The sequence below is a fragment of the Littorina saxatilis genome, linkage group LG8 (genome assembly GCF_037325665.1).
Source record: "Littorina saxatilis isolate snail1 linkage group LG8, US_GU_Lsax_2.0, whole genome shotgun sequence".
NCBI classification, from domain to species: domain Eukaryota; kingdom Metazoa; phylum Mollusca; class Gastropoda; order Littorinimorpha; family Littorinidae; genus Littorina; species Littorina saxatilis.
Window position 1 is genome coordinate 1932903 of NC_090252.1, and position 21941 is coordinate 1954843.

The 21941-nt window shown below is 46.1% G+C and overlaps 1 protein-coding gene and 1 long non-coding RNA gene across 4 annotated transcripts in view; both read left to right on the plus strand.

Moving 5' to 3' along the window:
* Positions 1-21941, plus strand: part of LOC138972523 (uncharacterized) — a 63525-nt gene that overhangs the window by 38088 nt on the left and 3496 nt on the right. Inside the window, exons 1-3 of one of the 3 annotated variants that reach the window (XM_070345167.1) lie at positions 16352-18756; positions 19405-19607; positions 19719-19906. The exons of the other annotated variants lie outside the window; for them this stretch is intronic. Coding sequence (XP_070201268.1) covers positions 17971-18756; positions 19405-19607; positions 19719-19906 — 1177 coding nt within the window. The 5' untranslated portion in view covers positions 16352-17970. Of the gene's footprint in view, positions 1-16351; positions 18757-19404; positions 19608-19718; positions 19907-21941 lie in introns of those variants that run through there. 3 annotated transcript variants of the gene reach the window in all.
* LOC138972529 (uncharacterized) lies at positions 9152-15796 on the plus strand. Its single transcript, XR_011457657.1, has 2 exons — positions 9152-9709; positions 15308-15796. It is a non-coding gene; the product is annotated as an uncharacterized lncRNA (long non-coding RNA).

A 21941-nucleotide genomic window follows, 5' to 3' on the forward strand; every position in this document is an offset into this window, starting at 1 on the left:
GTCTAATGCTCTCCCTTTTAAAGGCTGGTCAACTCCGATTCCCAATAGCCAATAGGAAAGATACCCGGTGTCAGACAACGGGGGGCGTCGTCTTAAGATTGCCTGCCCAATGGAAGGGATCGGTACCGAGGCATGAAATCGTTACAGGGGTGTCACACACCGGAAATATTACAAGCAGTGTCAAAGCTGATACACAGAAGGGGGGGGGGGGGGGGGTAAGAGACTATAACCTCCAAGCTACCTGGCATCTTCAATGATTGTACCCTGTCAAAAGAAATGACACCCACTTGACAAACCGCCGTCCAGCGATACCCAGACAGCCTGGCGGCACGTTACATAACGACCACCTAAATCTGAGATAAGAGATTAGAAAGGAATCCGGTCAAGAGTCTACCCTACGATAGTAAACACACAATCATCCTAGCGGGAGACACAACTTGGGTCAGGGGAAGATAATAGACAGGGGAGGCAACTGGGTCGGGCAGGAGATAATTACACAAAAAGACTGCGTACGCCACTTGGCTACATCCCCCCCAGCTCTATACCAACTGCGTCCTCGCAGGTACAGCGCCTCGGGAATAGCTGAAAATGACATCTATAAATCAAACACAAGTTCACCCAAGTGAAACAACAAATAAAATCAGAAACGGTAACGGATGACACGCACAGTCACCCAACCCATTCATACAAGACACAATACAACAGGCAATCAATACTCATAGTGTACACACAGTCTCTTAGCAGAACACGAACAGTCTCACAAATGACACATTGCCCACGTGACAGCAGCACATTGTTCTCCTGACTGTTCACAATAGACGGATGGCGGGGTTATGACAGCGGCACACTTATTATATTACACACAAGTCCGTCTGTTCAAAATAAATAAAATCAAGTTAATCCCATGACTGCTCAGAACGACGAAAATCTCTGCCGTATACGCTGTGAGCGGCGCACAGGCACAGCAGCTGGAGGAGGAACCAGAGGTTCTGGGTCTCTAGCCAGAGGCTGGTCTGGGACTCGCAGTACTGGCACTGGAAGCTCATGGGCCTGTAGAACAGGTGCAGGGGCCGCTGGCTGCACCGGATGAGGCTGGACGGGTGGGGGGAAGACAGGGCGTGCGATGCAGACAGTGCCTCGGTCCGGGAACGTTGGGGTAGCAGGGACTCGGGGTACAGGGGCAAGATTAAGTAACGAATCCCAAAATGAAATCAACTGAGCGTCGTGTAGCTGCACGGGGACGGGGGTTGTCGCCAGCCGATGCTGTTCCTCTGTCTGACAGCTTTGCTCAAGGAGAGGTTGCGCCGTGATGGATGTTGATTGATGACTCGCGCGTTTCTCACTTGGCTGTCTCCATGACAGCAGTTGTTCACCTCTATGACGCTTGGTAGGGCACCTGCTCTGCAGATGCCCGTGGCGGTTGCAAAGCCAACAACGTGGCTTCGCGGACGGTTGCTGATGACGTGAGGCAGCTCGCGGATGTTGGTCCAGGGCAGCGCGAAGCTCTGCTGATCTGACGGCGAGTTCGTTGACTTGTAATTGCAGGCTGCGTACCTCAGTGCTGCTCTCTGTTGCTTGTTGTTGTTGCTTCGTCACCACCTCGAAATCTTCCCTCATCCACCTGAGAGCTTCTGCACGGACTGCCGCAAAAGTGACAGCCTCACGCCCTCTCGCAAAGCGCATGAGGTCCCGTCTCATTGCAGGCAAGAACAGTCCGTGCATGAATCGATCACGAAGTGCAGCATCGGAAACCGTACCGGCAACAACAGCATTCGTCTTCACCTGCAGAGCCTGCAACCTGTGGGCATATGAGAGAATGCCCTCCTCTTGACTCTGGGAGATGCTGTAGAACGACGCTAGTAGAGTGGAAATGCTGGCGTGGTCCCCAAACGTGTCCTGCAGAATGGTCAGGACTAGGTCAGCCGTAGCGGTCGCCTGAGGGGGGTGCAGGTTAACCTCCTTCCTGGCAGGCCCAGCGAGTGACTGGATCAGCCACTCTGCTCCCTCCCCACCAAGTGCCGCCATGTTGAAATGGGAAATGACGCGACGTGCCTCGGTGCTGAAATCGTCGAGCTGACAGCCATCGTCACCACCAGTGAAGACAGGAAGCCTGGGAGGGGGAAACATCTGCCACTGGGGTCTAGGAACCCCGTCGACCGCCATCTTGGATGTGCTGAGTCAATCCTACACTGCTTTCCCTGCTTTCTGGTGTTAAACTACGGCGTCTCTACTTCCTGAATCCTGCTACGCATGCGCCAGATGTGATAGGGTGGAGTGGAAGGGGGAGGAATAGGCCAGGAAGCATAAATGAGACGCCAAGACAGAGGTTGCGATAACGTGACTTTTAATTAACGTACACCAGAAAGTAGACACCAGAAAGTTAACACCAGAAAGTTAACACCAGAAAGCAGTGTCTGATGACACATGAAAAGAAAAGAAAACATAATATAAGTACATGGCATAACAAGTAAAACGCACCATTCATACCAATGCATCCTAACCATACATACATTCCACAATAAACCTAAACAATACAGCCAAAATCCTGCAGACACAGCATTCTCTGAAAGAGAATCCACAGTGAGTTAAACAACTCCACAACAGCTAATGTCAAGGGAAGTAACCAACATCTTCCCTTAGGCCTAAGCCTTGCATAGGAAAATGCTCTACATAAATTAACCAACTGCATGAACCGCAACTGCAAAATAATTGTTATTACTAAGTATGTTCATCGCCATGAAGACACATCTTCATCGAGTTGAATAATAACGACAAGAATAAGAAAGATAACTCATGATACGAGTTCATTACCCAAAATAATATGTCAACCATAATTCCCGTTCATCAATTGTAGGGGTTTCTGCGCCTAAATCGTAAATAGGTAGCTTTACGGGCCAATGGCACGGAGGGCTTAACTTTGGGCTTTTAACCGACTACTACTCAGACTTTACTGATCTCCAGAAATAATATGTGATAAAATGGGGAAAAATGGCAACGATACACATGGGTTACGATACACGCGCGAGTTTTATGTTCACAAGACTCTAAAACAACTTTAGAATAACTGGTCATCAAATATTAGAAGTTATTAACGCTCAATTTCAGCGTCAAATCATGAAAGTAATTAGAAACTGATCTAGAAAACACATCTCTCTGCTAGATCAAAATGGCGTCATCGACTCTGACGCGAGACCGGTCGGACATCGCCCGGGACCAAATCAGCGTCAAAATGTACATATATGCAAACATCATAGCATCAAATGAAACATAAGAATAGAGCATAAGGAAAGAATACAGCATAAGGAATGAATAAAGCATCTAGTTACTTACAGATTCTCCTCAGTGAGCACACTCAGTGAAACGTAAACACAAGAGCACAGGTATCGGAATCTAACACCACAAGTCGACTGATTACAACTTCGCGACAAATATGGTCAGCACTTCGACCGTTCACGTCAACCGACACAATCGAGCAGCACACAGCTCAGTATATCACAAATCGCGTTCTCTCCTCTAGCCTAAATGCTCTCCCTTTTAAAGGCTGGTCAACTCCGATTCCCAATAGCCAATAGGAAAGATACCCGGTGTCAGACAACGGGGGGCGTCGTCTTAAGATTGCCTGCCCAATGGAAGGGATCGGTACCGAGGCATGAAATCGTTACAGGGGTGTCACACACCGGAAATATTACAAGCAGTGTCAAAGCTGATACACAGAAGGGGGGGGGGGGGGGGTAAGAGACTATAACCTCCAAGCTACCTGGCATCTTCAATGATTGTACCCTGTCAAAAGAAATGACACCCACTTGACAAACCGCCGTCCAGCGATACCCAGACAGCCTGGCGGCACGTTACATAACGACCACCTAAATCTGAGATAAGAGGTTAGAAAGGAATCCGGTCAAGAGTCTACCCTACGATAGTAAACACACAATAATCCTAGCGGGAGACACAACTTGGGTCAGGGGAAGATAATAGACAGGGGAGGCAACTGGGTCGGGCAGGAGATAATTACACAAAAAGACTGCGTACGCCACTTGGCTACAAACAAATACGTAGAGGTTACATGCCGAGTCTCAGTGATTATTAAAAATAATGGTCGAAGTTAGCGGATCATGAAAAATGCGAGCTTCAGCGAGCTTTTTCATGACCGCGAACTGAGACCATTATTTTTAATAATCACTGAGACGAGGTGTGTAACCTCTTTATTCCTCCTTTCTTCAGTTATTCCAAAAAAACAGGAGTTTTTGTGCGAAAGTTTGATCGAATCCGAATCACTCAACCAGTCAACCTGCGCAGGCGATCGATTAATGCGCGGTTGTATAGTTCCGTGCAAATCATTCCATTCTGTTAACACTTCTTTTCAGTTTCCCTGTTTTGGACTAAAATCAAGTACACAGATATGCCGTTATTCTGCTGTGGCGGTAAAGGCAGATATTGTGTGTTCTGTTTATGTTTTAGTATCGCTTAGTAAATGTTCTTTCGTCAAATGGGACTAGCAGACGAACTTTTGCACCCGTGTTCCAACGTTAATTACTGTTTGAAGTTCAGTTTTCTAGGGAAAATAGTGTATGAAACCGCTTTATGTTGTTTAAATTGATGAGATGTGTGCATTTGGTTGCGTGTGATCTGTTTATAAAATGAAATATTCTTGAAAACTGACCGTCGGATTGCAGTCAGTGTTGTCGAAGAAACTGCGTTAAAAGAAGGGGAACTACTCTTGTCGCCAGAGTATGAGTTACTTGCCGTGGGAATTTGCTTGTGATGAACGGTTTGTGCACGGCAGATCTAGATTCAGAAAACAACCGAACTCATGGATTTTATATGGAGATTCATGTGTTCAGGCCTGTAGTTGTTAATTTAAATGCGGTATGTTTGTATTGTTTGCTCCAGAGATGTATACTTCGTACGTATAGAGCGTTCGGAACTTTTCAGTCGCAAAAGTAGTACCGAAACAGAACAGCTTCTCAACCCATTGCACTATCGAGGATTCAGGCTGTTGCTGGCTCGTTATTTGTTTGGTTGCTGGGTCATTATCGAAAAATAACTAGCTCTACAAGTTTACAGAGGTAAAGAAGCAGAGGGGGGAATAAATGTTTTTATCTGCATTTGTGCTAACCCAAGTACGCTCCAACCCCCCCCCCCCCCCCCACAACCACCACCACGATGAGTTCTTCGTGACCCGTATGTGCAGTAGAGTGAAACGTCACGAGGGCCCTGGTACACGTATCGCGTGGCCGTGATGAGTCTTATATATCTTCACGACGGATAAATAGATACATCGTGATTTGTTGGCGTAACACAAACGTTACAGTTCGCATTAGCTCGTGAGAAAAACTTGGGGTGGGTGGCTGTATATTTGTTGCTCAGAGAGGCTCCAAACATCCTGCTCTTAACTTTTGGTAGATGAAGAATGTTCAGTATATATTTTTCTTTGCAGCCATGATACTATATTTGCTTGAATGAGATTTTAACCGTTGCGTCAGCATCATCAACTCTCCCAGGTTCTTACTTTGTGTGGATTTATTGGTACGTTTGACATTTGCACGCTTCCCGCGTATGCAGTTTGCACATGCTGTAATGTCATGAGTTAGCTACAATGTATCAGGGATAGTATAAGATGTTTGGTGGCTTGTTGACAGACCAGCTTTTTTGTTGGTCCATGGGGACCATATCGTCTTTTGTTTCATCTTTATCGACCAAGGCCGAAGGCCGCGGTTGATAAATATGAGACAAAAGGCGATATGCTCCCCGAGGACCAACAACAAAATGCTGGTCTGACAACAAGCCACCAAACATCGTTTTTGTCATCATTTTGGTTGTGCAACAAAATGCACAAAAACCCACAGGGAGACGAATTTTTAGAATCCAACTCCGGGCCACAAAGCATCGTCACAGTAGCACGAGATAACACGTCAAACTTGTATGTGACGTCACACGTAGCTTGTTGACCTTTTCTTCCAGTCTGAAAATGTACAGAGCTGCGATCATACCTGTGAGTTCAGTAAGTGTTGAGCATATTTCTTTTCTTTTTAAGTGTTTATGACTTTTCGTTGTGGATTTTGCGATTACAGAGATAAGTTGCAAATTGACCATGAGTCGCCGCGGTAATTATCAACATTGATTGGGTCTTTGAGAGTGAATGCTTACAATCGTTGTCCTCGGAAACACAAATCCAAAGCCGCGATGGTTCCACACATCAAACAATCAGCCTGATTGGCTTTTACTTTGACAATCCACGTTTCACCTGAAAGCTCAAACCCAATCACCACCTCGAGTTATTGCATAGGGAACATGAGATTTATTTCCCAGGTGTTTGTGAATGAAAACTCGTGAAAATGATGACAATATAGTTTATATACGTTTTCTTGTGTCTATGACGTTGTGTAGTATGATACCCACACATGAGTAGGATACAGAACGCATAACAACTGTGGGGAAGGCTGGATAAGACACGAATTACACTCATGTTGCAGACCACATAACCACATAAAACCATTTTGTCGACATAAGACGAGAACTACCCACTTTCACACGCCGAAAAGGTAAGCAGAAAAGTGTAACAAGCTGACACTGAGACCGTCCATGTTGACCGTTATTAGACCGTTAAGTTTACAGTAATTAAGTTGTACAAAACTACACAAAAACAATAATAGTTGGTATTCAAGTTCGAACCAATAGTTGTGCAATCTGTAACATTTGAAAACCAAACTGAATGATGTCTGTAACATGCAAGTTATGCATGTCGTATCCTTGTGTTTTCCAACTACATAACTTTGAATTGATCTATTTCCGTCATTTTTACAAGCATAACCAAAATCACAAGATGCACCGAGCATAAGCTAGTCCACGTCTCTATTACACGCAGTGTGTGCTTGAATGCATGTCATATCAATAACACTGCTTTGAATGCAAGGTTTTGGTTGATGACAGCAACATTTTTCAAGATGTCTTTGAAAACGGGCACAGTGAGCTATATTTTCAATGATCACTTTAATGCAGCAAAAAATGAATATATGAGGTACATGTTAGACACCAACTTTAGAAACATCATGCATTTTGGGAAGTTCTTTAAGTGATATTTCTAGACCTACTATCTTACATCCTGTCATGCAGACCGTATTTTTTGTGTTATGCCAACAAAACACGATGTATCTATTTGTTCGGCGTGATCTTGTCAGTGAGGATCAGTGTTATCACAGCTCAGTCTGTGTCTGAACCAACCTGTCGTCATCACCACAGTAGAGACGTGTTACAGGCAGTGTGTAGTGTATATATGTAACCTGTCGTCATCACTACAGCAGAGACGTGTTACAGGCAGTGTGTAGTGTATGTAACCTGTCGTCATCACCACAGTAGAGACGTGTTACAGGCAGTGTGTAGTGTATATATGTAACCTGTCGCCATCACCACAGTAGAGACGTGTTACAGGCAGTGTGTAGTGTATATATGTAACCTGTCGTCATCACCACAGTAGAGACGTGTTACAGGCAGTGTGTAGTGTATATATGTAACCTGTCGTCATCACCACAGTAGAGACGTGTTACAGGCAGTGTGTAGTGTATATATGTAACCTGTCGTCATCACCACAGTAGAGACGTGTTACAGGCAGTGTGTCCCATTGTATTAGGAGCCTGGGCGCCTAAAATGGACCAATGAAGAGACCTTCACGAATCACCGTAAAAAGCTCCCTTTACTTTAAAATAATAATAATAATAATCATAATAATGCAAACTTTTATAGCGCTATTCTAGAAAAATGTCTACTCTTAGCGCTTTACAATACATACATCGACCAAGCATACTATACACGCACAGGCAAAGAAACCGACCAAACATAACCAACAAACTATACATGCACAGGCAAAGAAAGCGACCAAACATACAATACACGCACAGGCAATATAACGACCAAACATAAACAAACATACTATGACCAAACATAACCAACATACTATACGCACAGGCAAAGAGAACAATCAGCACATGTAATAATTACTGACAACTAATGATGCAGGCATACAATGACAGTCCAATACACAGCCTAAGAACAAGAACCACAGTAGGCTTCTATATAAAAACGTGTCAACGGTACTATTTACACACACACAAACAGTGCTGACACAAAGCGCAGAAAATATATATACACGTTATTTTAGGCGCTAGGTAGGGGGTGAGGTGGGGCGGGATTGGGTGGGTGGGGAGATGCTGGGGGGGAAATCACTTGCGCTGAAAGAGGTGTGTTTTGAGATTTGTCTTGAATGTAGTGAGAGAATCTGTGTGTCTGAGAGGCAGTGGTAGGCTAATCTATTCCAGGTCACAGGGGCTTGATAGGCGAAGGACCTCTCGCCACATGTCTTTGTTTGCACTGTGGGGAGTCGGAAGAGTCGAGTGTCGGCGGCGGAGCGAAGCTGACGAGAGGGGGTGTAGAGAATAGGATGATACAACTTAGCATGCAAGTCAGACTAATTCTATTATGCTTTAGATTTATGTGTTTCGATTTGACAATAACGGTTGTTAAAGTACAAAAGGAAACTGAAGAAACTGATCAAAAACAGAGAGAAAATAAAGGAATTTATCAACTTCAACGAAAAGAGGACCATTTGGTACATTTTGGGGAAAGCTAGAAAGGCTAGTTATAGGTTACTTTCAGCAAGCTTCTTACTGAATTGATTAAAAGAGCCCTTAGCTTTTATTTCCTTCTAATTGTTGAAGTTGGTTCATATCAGGGGACATCCTTATACTTTGAGATTTTGCTATTATTTTTCTTTGCAGTAGATACTCGGGGTCAACACTGCTAAAGTGTAACAAATACAGTACTAGCTGTCATGTATAGCGATGTTTGTGCGATAACAGCTTTGATCGTGGACAGAAACTAGTCCGTTTTAAGCGTCAAATATAGAGTGAACGCTGCCAAAAGCGGCGTTAAAAAGAGTATAAAGCCTAACGGTTTTGTGGTTTGTGTTTCTGCAACTGTTGTAACATGTGCAAATTACCCAGAGAGGGTAAATACAGCGAATGAAATAGTTTTGAGCGCTCTAACACCGTTAGTTTGCAGAACTGGAGGTGGTTCATTTTGCCGGTCCATATTAGGCCGTCTTCCCATGCCACATGACCCACCCCAGTGTAATTTGATGAGCTATGCACCTCGGGTATAAAGAGTGTGTCACGTGGTCGCTGTCGTTGTGTCAACACCACGCATACAGGATAACGAGTTGGAATATTTCAACCAGGAAGTTTTTCCTTGCGTCGTTGGTGCACACCTTGTTATAGTTCTGTGTTGCATTCCGTCCTAGCACTGTACAACGATTTGTTCTCAGTATCTCAGTCTGTGTTACAACTTACTTCATTTCTGTTTAACATTTTGATCAGTAAATGACGTTCGTTTTGCAATAAAGACATAAACGGGAGTGCCAGATAGTGAACAACCGAGTTTGGAGTCTGTGACCGACAGTACTGTATAAGCCTACTTTACGTGAAAAAAAAATGATTTAAGGTTCAGGGGGTCATGTATGATCATAAGTTTGTCACGTTTCGTGGTGTAAGATGTGTTGGGCTGAGGACTGTGAACTGTAGCGTTACAACTAAACACAGCACAGTGCACTGAGACAAACAGCTTGCCACTTGTGTCTCACAATCTTTCTGTTGCACTGAACATCTTGAGAGCTGTGTCTGAGCACCACAGGTAAGCCTGTTCTGTCTGAGCACCACAGGTAAGTCTGTTCTGTCGTTATATGACTAGTGTCACGTGACAGTAGATTATCATGACCGCGGCCCCTGCGTGTTCTGTGTCGTGGTGTTTATTAGAACATGACGAGACTCCTTGAAATGCACCCCACCACCACACCCAACCTCTCTCTCACCCCCCACACCCAACCTCTCTCTCACCCCCCACACCCAACCTCTCTCCCTAAAAGTGTCGGTTAGCGAGTGAATGAGAGCTGGGGCCCGGTAGCTCAGGTGGTAGAGCACTGGATTTGTGATCGGAAGGTCGCAGGTTCGAATTCGGGCCGGGACGGACACGGGTCAAATTTATGTGCAGACCCAGAGACGGAAGCCATGTCCCACCCCCCTGTCACCACAATGGCACGTAAAAGACCTTGGTCATTCTGCCATAAGTGCAGATGGCTGATACCACCTAAACACGCATACACTTGTGTATCTCGTCAAAAGTCGTGAAGGCGTAAAACTCGAATCATATAACCCATATCTTGTCCTCAAGAGGCGAAATATTTAGCCTGTAGGACATAAAGCATTCTCTCTTTCTTTTCTATTTTGGAATGAGAGCTTCCGGGCTTTGCTGTTATAAGAATGATAATAAATAGAGAATACATTGTACTACAAGCTTTGCTGTGTGGTTTGCATGACTTAAAAACAAGTCGCGTAAGGCGAAAATACAATATTTAGTCAAGTAGCCGTCGAACTCACAGAATGAAACTGAACGCAATGCCATTTTTCAGCAAGACCGTATGTACACGTAGCATCGTCAGTCGACCGCTCATGGCAAAGGCAGTGAAATTGACAAGAAGAGCGGGGTAGTAGTTGCGCTAAGAAGGATAGCATGCGTTTCTGTACCTCTCTTTGTTTTAACTTTCTGAGCGTGTTTATAATCCAAACATATCATATCTATATGTTTTTGGAATCCGGAACCGACAGGGAATAAGATGAAAGTGTTTTTAAATTGATTTCGACAATTTAATTTTGATAATAATTTTTGTATTTTTGATTTTCAGAGCTTGTTGTTAATCCGAATATAACATATTTATATGTTTTTGGAATCAGCAAATGATGGAAAATAAGATAAACGTAAATTTGGATCGTTTTATAAATTTTTATTTTTTTTTACAATTTTCAGATTTTTAATGACCAAAGTCATTAATTAATTTTTAAGCCACCAAGCTGAAATGCAATACCGCAGTCCGGGCTTTGTCGAAGATTACTTGACCAAAATTTCAACCAATTTGGTTGAAAAATGAGGGCGTGACAGTGCCGCCTCAACTTTCACGAAAAGCCGGATATGACGTCATCAAAGACATTTATCAAAAAAATGAAAAAAACGTTCGGGGATTTCATACCCAGGAACTCTCATGTCAAATTTCATAAAGATCGGTCCAGTAGTTTAGTCTGAATCGCTCTACACACACACACACACACACACAGACACACAGACACACACACACACACACGCACATACACCACGACCCTCGTTTCGATTCCCCCTCGATGTTAAAATATTTAGTCAAAACTTGACTAAATATAAAAATGAAATTGAAATGCGACCAAAATTGAACTTTTCAATTTTTAAAAATCCTACTAGTGTAAACCTAGCACAAAGCAAGCCATGTATTGTATTTTTCTGTTTATTATATACATTCTGTATGTGTATGCCTTTTAACTCTAACTCAAGCTGAAGAGTTTTAGCTATTTTATGAACAATTTATGGCTTATCCTTGATTATAAACATGATCCACTGGTGTCAGCAGCCACTCATTATTTCTTTTAAAGTTAGTATTAAATCTTCTTTTTTGACAGCCGGTGAGGAGGGGGGCGGGGGGGGGGGGGGGGGGGTGCGGAACCCCTGTAACCACCCCCCCTAATCCGCCCCTGAAATAGGATGCCGTTTTTGACGTGTTTGTTGACAAACTGCGTCGGGGATAGATCTAAAACATTCTGCACATTGCCAAATCATACATAGTTCAACAGAGTTGGAAGGCTTAGTGATTGTTTTACCAGCTAGTAAAATGTCGTTGATCTAGTCTAAGTAGCTTTTGTGTATAAAAGTGTTATATGATAGTTATACGTTATTACGTCATTTATCAACTACGGTGTTTCAGTTGGTCATCTTACAATGTCGATCTAATAAAACCTAACGATATTTTCTGTTGGGCAACCAATTTCCCATGTCGGTGAACAATTAAGCTAAACAAATACACCAAACAGTGTTGTGGGTGTTTCCCCCACCCTCCCTCCCTGTACCCCCCACCCTCCCTCCCTGTACCCCCCACCCTCCCTCCCTGTACCCTACAGGGTGCTTGGCATGGTGTGAGAGACATAGTGTTGTGTGTGTTTCCCCCACCCTCCCTCCCTGTACCCTACATGGTGCTTGGCATGGTGTGAGAGACATAGTGTTGTGGGTGTTTCCCCCACCCTCCCTCCCTGTACCCTACAGGGTGCTTGGCATGGTGTGAGAGACATAGTGGTGTGGGTGTTTCCCCCACCCTCCCTCCCTGTACCCTACAGGGTGCTTGGCATGGTGAGGGAGACATAGTGTTGTGGGTGTTTCCCCCACCCTCCCTCCCTGATCCCTACAGGGTGCTTGGCATGGTGAGGGAGACATAGTGTTGTGGGTGTTTCCCCCACCCTCCCTCCCTGTACCCTACAGGGTGCTTGGCATGGTGTGAGAGACATAGTGTTGTGGGTGTTTCCCCCACCCTCCCTCCCTGTACCCTACAGGGTGCTTGGCATGGTGTGAGAGACATAGTGTTGTGGGTGTTTCCCCACCCACCCTCCCTGTACCCTACAGGGTGCTTGGCATGGTGTGAGAGACATAGTGTTGTGGGTGTTTCCCCCACCCACCCTCCCTGTACCCTACAGGGTGCTTGGCATGGTGTGAGAGACATAGTGTTGTGGGTGTTTCCCCCACCCACCCTCCCTGTACCCTACATGGTGCTTGGCATGGTGTGGGAGACATAGTGTTGTGGGTGTTTCCCCCACCCTCCCTCCCTGTACCCTGCAGGGTGCTTGGCATGGTGTGGGAGACATAGTGTTGTGGGTGTTTCCCCCACCCACCCTCCCTGTACCCTACAGGGTGCTTGGCATGGTGTGAGAGACACAGTGTTGTGGGTGTTTCCCCCACCCACCCTCCCTGTACCCTACAGGGTGCTTGGCATGGTGTGGGAGACATAGTGTTGTGGGTGTTTCCCCCACCCTCCCTCCCTGTACCCTACAGGATGCTTGGCATGGTGTGAGAGACATAGTGTTGTGGGTGTTACCCCCACCCTCCCTCCCTGTACCCTACAGGGTGCTTGGCATGGTGTGAGAGACATAGTGTTGTGGGTGTTTCCCCCACCCTCCCTCCCTGTACCCTACAGGGTGTTTGGCATGGTGTGGGAGACATAGTGTTGTGGGTGTTTCCCCCACCCTCTTTCCCTGTACCCTACAGGGTGCTTGGCATGGTGTGAGAGACATAGTGTTGTGTGTGTTTCCCCCACCCACCCTCCCTGTACCCTACAGGGTGCTTGGCATGGTGTGAGAGACATAGTGTTGTGGGTGTTTCCCCCACCCTCCCTCCCTGTACCCTACAGGGTGCTTGGCATGGTGTGGGAGACATAGTGTTGTGGGTGTTTCCCCCACCCTCCCTCCCTCCCTGTACCCTACAGGGTGCTTGGCATGGTGTGAGAGACATAGTGTTGTGGGTGTTTCCCCCACCCTCCCTCCCTGTACCCTACAGGGTGCTTGGCATGGTGTGAGAGACATAGTGTTGTGGGTGTTTCCCCCACCCTCCCTCCCTGTACCCTACAGGGTGCTTGGCATGGTGTGGGAGACATAGTGTTGTGGGTGTTTCCCCCACCCTCCCTCCCTGTACCCTACAGGGTGCTTGGCATGGTGTGGGAGACATAGTGTTGTGGGTGTTACCCCCACCCTCCCTCCCTGTACCATACAGGGTGCTTGGCATGGTGTGAGAGACATAGTGTTGTGGGTGTTTCCCCCACCCTCCCTCCCTGTACCATACAGGGTGCTTGGCATGGTGTGAGAGACATAGTGTTGTGGGTGTTTCCCCCACCCTCCCTCCCTGTACCATACAGGGTGCTTGGCATGGTGAGGGAGACATAGTGTTGTGGGTGTTTCCCCCACCCTCCCTCCCTGTACCATACAGGGTGCTTGGCATGGTGTGAGAGACATAGTGTTGTGGGTGTTTCCCCCACCCTCCCTCCCTGTACCATACAGGGTGCTTGGCATGGTGTGGGAGAAATAGTGTTGTGGGTGTTTCCCCCACCCTCCCTGTACCCTACAGGGTGCTTGGCATGGTGTGAGAGAAATAGTGTTGTGGGTGTTTCCCCCACCCTCCCTCCCTGTACCCTACAGGGTGCTTGGCATGGTGTGAGAGACATAGTGTTGTAGGTGTTTCCCCCACCCTCCCTCCCTGTACCCTACAGGGTGCTTGGCATGGTGTGAGAGACATAGTGTTGTGGGTGTTTCCCCCACCCTCCCTGTACCCTACAGGGTGCTTGGCATGGTGTGGGAGACATAGTGTTGTGGGTGTTCTCATCACCTTTCCCTGCAAGCTAGTCACACCTTGACAAAATGTCATCAGACTATTGGGGTGGCATCATGTATAATTATGCTTGTATCCTTGTTGTAAGCTAGTCACACCTTGACAGAATGTCATCAGACTATTGGGGTGGCATCATGTATAATTATGCTTGTATCCTTGTTGTAAGCTAGTCAAACCTTGACAGAATGTCAATAGATTATTGGGGCAGCATCATGTATAACTATGCTTGTATCCTTGTTGTAAGCTTGTCATACCTTGACAGAATGTCATCAGACTATTGGGGTGGCATCATGTATAATTATGCTTGTATCCTTGTTGCAAGCTAGTCATACCTTGACAAAATGTCATCAGACTATTGGGGTGGCATCATGTATAATTATGCTTGTATCCTTGTTGGTGAAGACAGTGACCCATGACCTGTGAATGTTGGTGAAGACAATGACCCATGACCTGTGAATGTTGGTGAAGACAATGACCCATGACCTGTGAATGTTGGTGAAGACAATGACCCATGAGCTGTGAATGTTGGTGAAGACAATGACCCATGACCTGTGAATGTTGGTGAAGACAATGACCCATGACCTGTGAATGTTGGTGAAGACAATGACCCATGACCTGTGAATGTCGGTGAAGACAATGACCCATGACCTGTGAATGTTGGTGAAGACAATGACCCATGACCTGTGAATGTTGGTGAAGACAGTGACCCATGACCTGTGAATGTTGGTGAAGACAATGACCCATGAGCTGTGAATGTCGGTATACTATACACGATAACCTCTTCCTTTAAGATGTCAAGCTCCATAAACCTGCTCCACTTTTCTTTTCACGTGTGGTACTCTTGTCACGTGTGTTACTCTTGTCACGTGTGTTACTCTTGTCACGTGTGTTACTCTTTTCACGTGTGTTACTCTTGTCCAATTACCCGTACTTTGTATCTGAATTCTAAATGTATTTATTGATAGAAACATTCTCCACCAAAGCATATTCGCAGTTTGACAATTCCAATAGACAACACTTTTTCTAATGTTGGCAGGAATGTGCTACCATACCACATGGCCCACCTCAGTGTCATTTAATGAGCTAGGCACCCCGGGTACACAGAGTGTTGACACCACGCATACAAGAGGACTTGGAATAATTCAACCAGGAAGTTTATCCCTGCGACGTTGGTCCACACCTTGTGTTGGTTCTGTTGCGTTCCGTCTTAGTACTGTACAACGATTTGTTCTCAGTATCTCTGTCTGTATTACATCTTGCTACATTACAATTTAACATTTTAATCTCTAAATGACGTTCGTTTTGCAATCAAGGCATAAACGGGAGTGCCAGATAGTGAATTACCGAGTTTGGAGTGTGTGACCGACAGTACTGTATAAGCCTTCTTTACACTGATGAAACAAAAAATGATTTCAGGTTCAGGGGGTCATAGGATCATAAATTTGTCACGGTTCGTGATGTGTGATGTGTTGGGTTGAGGACTGTGAACTGTAGCGTTACAACTACACAGCACAGTGCTGTTAAAGATCAGTGTAACACGCGTTGTTGTGTTGGGTTGAGGACTGTGAACTGTAGCGTTACAACTACACAGCACAGTACTGTCAAAAGATCAGTGTAAATCGTGTTGGTGTGTTGGGTTGAGGACTGTGAACTGTAGCGTTACAACTACACAGCACAGTGCTGTAAAAAGATCAGTGTAACACGTGTTGTTGTGTTGGGTTGAGGACTGTGAACTGTAGCTTTACAACTACACAGCACAATGCTGTAACAAGATCAGTGTAACACGCGTTGTTGTGTTGGGTTGAGGACTGTGAACTGTAGCGATACAACTACACAGCACAGTGCTGTAACAAGATCAGTGTAACACGCGTTGTTGTGTTGGGTTGAGGACTGTGAACTGTAGCGTTACAACTACACAGCACAATGCTGTAACAAGATCAGTGTAACACGCGTTGTTGTGTTGGGCTGAGGACTGTGAACTGTAGCGTTACAACTACACAGCACAATGCTGTAACAAGATCAGTGTAACACGTGGTGTGTTGGGTTGAGGACTGTGAACTGTAGCGTTACAACTACAGTGCTGTAACTAGATCAGTGTAACACGTGTTAATGTGTAAAGCCAGCAAAGATTAGGTAAAGGAAAGGAGTGTAAATTACTTTTCAAATTATTGCGTGCATATTAAACATGTGTACAGTCGATAAGTCACCACATCTGAGCAAGTAACGGTTTGCATTTGATAAAAACAATCAAATACAAAAATCTCTAAACAAAAAAAAAAAGATTTTCTGAGTTGCAAACAGAATGTCCCGCACTTGTAAGGACGCTTCGTCCCGCACTTTTAATGACACTGACGTGCACTGCGAATCCTACAGGGTTTGTGGCGACTATCAGTGACAGTGTAGTCTACCTGACTGTGAAACATGACTTGTGTCAGTGACAGTGTAGTCTACCTGACTGTGAAACATGACTTGTGTCAATGACTGTGTAGTCTACCTGACTGTGAAACATGATTTGTGTCAGTGACAGTGTAGTCTACCTGACTGTGAAACATGACTTGTGTCAGTGACTGTGTAGTCTACCTGACTGTGAAACATGACTTGTGTCAGTGACTGTGTGGTCTACCTGACTGTGAAACATGACTTGTGTCAGTGACTGTGTAGTCTACCTGACTGTGAAACATGACTTGTGTCAGTGACAGTGTAGTCTACCTGACTGTGAAACATGATTTGTGTCAGTGATAGTGTAGTCTACCTGACTGTGAAACATGACTTGTGTCAGTGACAGTGTAGTCTACCTGACTGTGAAACATGACTTGTGTCAGTGACAGTGTAGTCTACCTGACTGTGAAACATGACTTGTGTCAGTGACAGTGTAGTCTACCTGACTGTGAAACATGACTTGTGTCAGTGACAGTGTAGTCTACCTGACTGTGAGAAATGACTTATTTTAATGACTGTGATTTCTGACTGTGACAGTGATTTCTGACTGTGAGAAATGTCTTGTGTCAGTGACAGTGAATTCTGACTGTGAGAAATGACTTGTGTCAGTGACAGTCTAGTGTGAAACATGACTTGTGTCAGTGACAGTGAAGTCAGCCTGTCTGTGAGAAATGACTTGTGTCGGTGACAGTCTGTGAAACTTGACTTGTGTCAGTGACAGTGAAGTCAGCCTGTCTGAGAGAAATGACTTCTGTGAGTGACAGTCTGTGAAACTTGACTTGTGTGAGTGACAGTGTAGTCATGCAGCCTGTCTGTGACATATGCCTATTATGAGCCGTGTGTTAGCGAGCCACATCCGACCTCGGTCAGTAACACACAACACGCCACACTCTGCATTCATGACACGTTGTGTGGTGAAAACCTGGAACATTTTGTCTGAAGATTTACCTATTGAGCTATAGGGGAACCAGACGTGCGTAATTCTGTCACTGAGCCTGATATAACCAGAGCATGGCATGTGTAGAGACTGATACTCTAACCGGGTGTGAGAGATTCTCTAACCGGGTGTAAGGGAAAGACAAGTAGTTGATCAAAACCAGCAGAACAGGACATTGTGAACCTGGACTGATTGTCTAACCGGGTGTAAGAGAAAGACAAATTGTAGATCATAACCAGCAGCACAACGAGGGTGGCTCTCTGTCGTTCCCAAAAGCAACAAAGCGCGCAGGTCACATTGAGTGAAGGTTTGAACCCGAGACCATGGCGGCCAGAAACTCGCAACAGGCACAGGCTGAGCCCTGGCGGCAGATCGTGACGTCACTCTACCCTGACGCTGTCACCCGTACCTACTGTGTGCCGCCGGTACAGTTCAACAGGGTGCCCTACTTCAGGGGCACTGCACCCGGTACCGGTGAGCCCGTGCTTGTGTTGCCAGACTGTCCGTCTGGTGGCGCCCTTGTGCACGCAGCTCCCCCGTCCCGTCGCCACTTCATCCCGTCATCACAGCACAGCATGTGGACCCAGGAATCACTGTCACAGATACATCTCGCGCCAGAAAGAGTGCAGGAGAGCGACATACGGGATGACTTTGCCCAGAACCACGTGATGCTAAACCTGCAGGAGCTTGGCGACAGTCGTCACGAGGCCATGTTCATCCTGTCTCAGCTACAGTTCGGCAGCTATCTCAACGAGCCTGCCTATGCCGCGACCGCGAAACAGCTCCCACTACCCAAAGACTTAGCACAAGATCGTCAGGGCGATTTTGACTTTCTTTTGATCCACCGCCAGCACGGCATTCTGATCGGAGAGCTCAAGTCTGTGGGGAAAACCAAGGGTGCCTCGAACGAGACACACCCTCCGGCCGATCCTTTCCTTGCCCAGAAGGTGAAGCAAGCGGTCAAGCAGCTGGACAAGTCGGAGAGAGTGGTGAGGCATCTTGTGAGTGACATCGGACCTTGCATGACTGTCAAGAAAACTCTCTTCCTGCCTTACATCAGCAGTGCTCAGTTAGAGCGAGTCTTGGACAACGATGAACAATTGGAACAGGTAACGAGAGAGAGAGAGAGAGAGAGAGAGAGAGAGAGAGAGAGAGAGAGAGAGAGAGAGAGAGAGAGAGAGAGAGAGAGAGAGAGAGAGCGAGAGAGAGAGAGAGAGAGGGAGAGAGAGAGAGATAGCAAGCCAGAGAGAGAGGAGAGGGAGAGAGAGAGAGAGAGGAGAGAGAGAGAGAGGAGAGAAAGAGAGAGAGAGAGGGAGAGAGAGAGCAAGAGAGAGAGAGAGAGCAAGAGAGAGAGAGAGCAAGAGAGAGAGAGAGGGGGGAGAGAGAGGGAGGGAGGGGGAGGGAAGGAGGGAGAGGCAGACACACAGACAGTCAAGAGAGACAGAGCTAGGGACAGAGAGAGAGAGACAGAGACAGAGCTAGGGACAGAGAGAGAGCGAGAGAATAAAGAGAAAGAAAGAGAGACAGAGACACAGGGAGAGAGTGTGTGCTGGTCTCAGTACATTTACAATTGCTGCCTCACACACACACACACACACACACACACACACACACACACACACACACACACACGCGAGAGCGTGCGCACATAGTCACAATGATGGATGTTTTGTCAGTTTCAACCAAGAAAATAATGATACTTGTGTCCCACACAAAGATAAAGTATTACGTACTGTACATGTATGTCTCTGCTGCAGGCGGTGTGTCAGAGCCTGGGTGCCGCCAACACAGCAGAGGCCGTCCAGCTGTGCTGTTGCTCTGACCAACTGTCCCAGCCTGCATCGTACTGGCACGTGACACCCGCCGTGCTATCACAGCTGAGCACCTGGTGGCAACACAGGATGGCCTGCACTGTGGACACTCAGCTCACTGATCAACTTTACCTGGACATCGTGGCCAGGTGAGAGAAGTGACATCCACGTCAGTTACGTCACAGTGCTGAAACAATGTTGGTATTCTACGTTTGAGTATTAATTATCATTTAAAATTATCTGAATTATTTCTGTTACAGGTTTGTTGGTCCGGCCACCACGGTGTCTGTCCCCTGCTACAACAACGTACGTGTGGAGGTGCGGACTGCAGGCCAGGCGGTGGCGGAACTGGGGCGGAGGCTGGCACTTCTTGTTCTGACCCTGCAACAGCTGGGCCTAATGAACCGAGACCCGCCACTGGTCTACATTACGGGAGCGCCAGGAACAGGTGACAAGCTCACAGCCTCTTTCCCTGGATTGATTGTTTCCTGTTTTGTGTGTTTCATGTTGTTTGCCTCGCTGTCGATGTTGGACTGTTCTCTAACAGATGTAGCTCTAGTTTCTCGTGCTGGCAACGCTAAATTCAGCTCTGTAGCCTTCTATTATAATTATCAAGGCTTGGTCTTCCAGGCGCACTCGGCTAACAAACTAAGCCTCTAGAAAAAGCTATTCAAAGCAAACGCCCTGTTTTTAGGGTCTTTGTTTAAAGTTGTGCAGTTTTCAACGGGAGTTTCTTCTCGACCAGAAGCCGGCAATTGATAACATTTCGGGTTGACTTTCCAAATGGTTAACCAGGGCCGGACTACCGGGGGGGTTATGGGGGTTGCGCAACCCCCCCCCCCCCCTAGCCTAAACATGTACCTTACTTATTTAATTTTTTTTTATTATTGCTTATTTTATGCCGTTTCATGCAAGGAGCGACCTTTTTCCTATCTCAGAATATGACCTACCCGTCAGCTTCAGGGGGCTTCGCCCCCTGACCCCCACAATGAGGGGGGGATGGGTTCTAGGGTTTCCGGACCCCCCCCCCAGCCAAAAAATAAAAATATTGAATGAGGTATGCATTTCTTTATTTTACATTGAGTTTCAATTTTTGGGGTATTAATCAGTGACAAAATCTGCTGCCTGAAACTGGTAATGATCATCCTCAGAATGCACCAGATTGCACCATTTTGCATCCTTTTTTTCAAAATTTTCCGGGGGGGCATGCCCCCGGACCCCCCTAGCAAGCTCGGCGCTTCGCGCCTTCACACCCATATCTTCACAATATACTTTTGAAAAAAAACCAGTCATAAAATGAACTGATCCGCCCCTGCCGCCAGGGGGGACATCCCCCTGGCCCACCACTGGCAACCCCCCCCCCCCTCCTCTTCGCCTAGTCCGGCCCTGTTAACTTCGCGACTATTTTGCTGTACCAACTTTTGCCTGCCTTCTCATCGACAAAAATCGGCTCAAACTCGGCTGAAAGTCGCACATGTGAACATCACTAGTAGAACAGGATGTGAATGAGGTTACACCGTACACCTGCTGACATGTGTGTGAAGGGTGCTGTGCTAATACTGCTGCTATGAAGAGAAACAAACCCACCACCACCACCACCACCACCACCACCCGGCACCACCCTCACCCAGCAATCACTTATGCTGCTACTTGTGCCACTGTTTTATGAAGAAGAAAAAACAAACATTTTAGTACTTCTCAAGAATTTTCCTTTCATCATCATCATCATCATCATCATCATCATCATCATCATCGTTATCATCATCGTAAACAACAACACTAATTATCGTCGTTGCTGTTGTTGCGGCAAAGATACTGACCGAACAATTTTTCTGATTTTCTTACAGTGCACTGATGCCAGCTAGTTTGCTCAAATGACGTCTTAGTTGAATGCACAACGCGATATATGTATGACGTTGTTTTTTTGTCAAAGTTTACTCTATCGTCATCGTACCAGAACGTTCTAGTTTTGTTGGAGGACGGTTTGTTTTGTGCACGCTGTGTGTGTCGTCTGATTCCATCCAAAATGTGTCAACTGAAGGAAAGGCATCCAGCTGACTCGGAGAAAAGTTTGTTCATTTAGTCTCCATGAAATGTAATATTCTAAAATAAGAATGTTCTTGGCAGTTATATCCATTTTGTTATGCTTATTGCTATGTTCCTGATGCTGTGTTTCGCGTGTAACTGGTGAAACGGACTCAATGTAACAGAGCCTTCCTTTCACATTGTGTTGTAATACGTAGAGGTTACATGCCGAGTCTCAGTGATTATTAAAAATAATGGTCGAAGTTAGCGGATCATGAAAAATGCGAGCTTCAGCGAGCTTTTTCATGACCGCGAACTGAGACCATTATTTTTAATAATCACTGAGACGAGGTGTGTAACCTCTTTATTCCTCCTTTCTTCAGTTATTCAAAGAAAACAGGAGTTTTTGTGCGAAAGTTTCATCGAATCCGACTCACTCAACCAGTCAACCTGCGCAG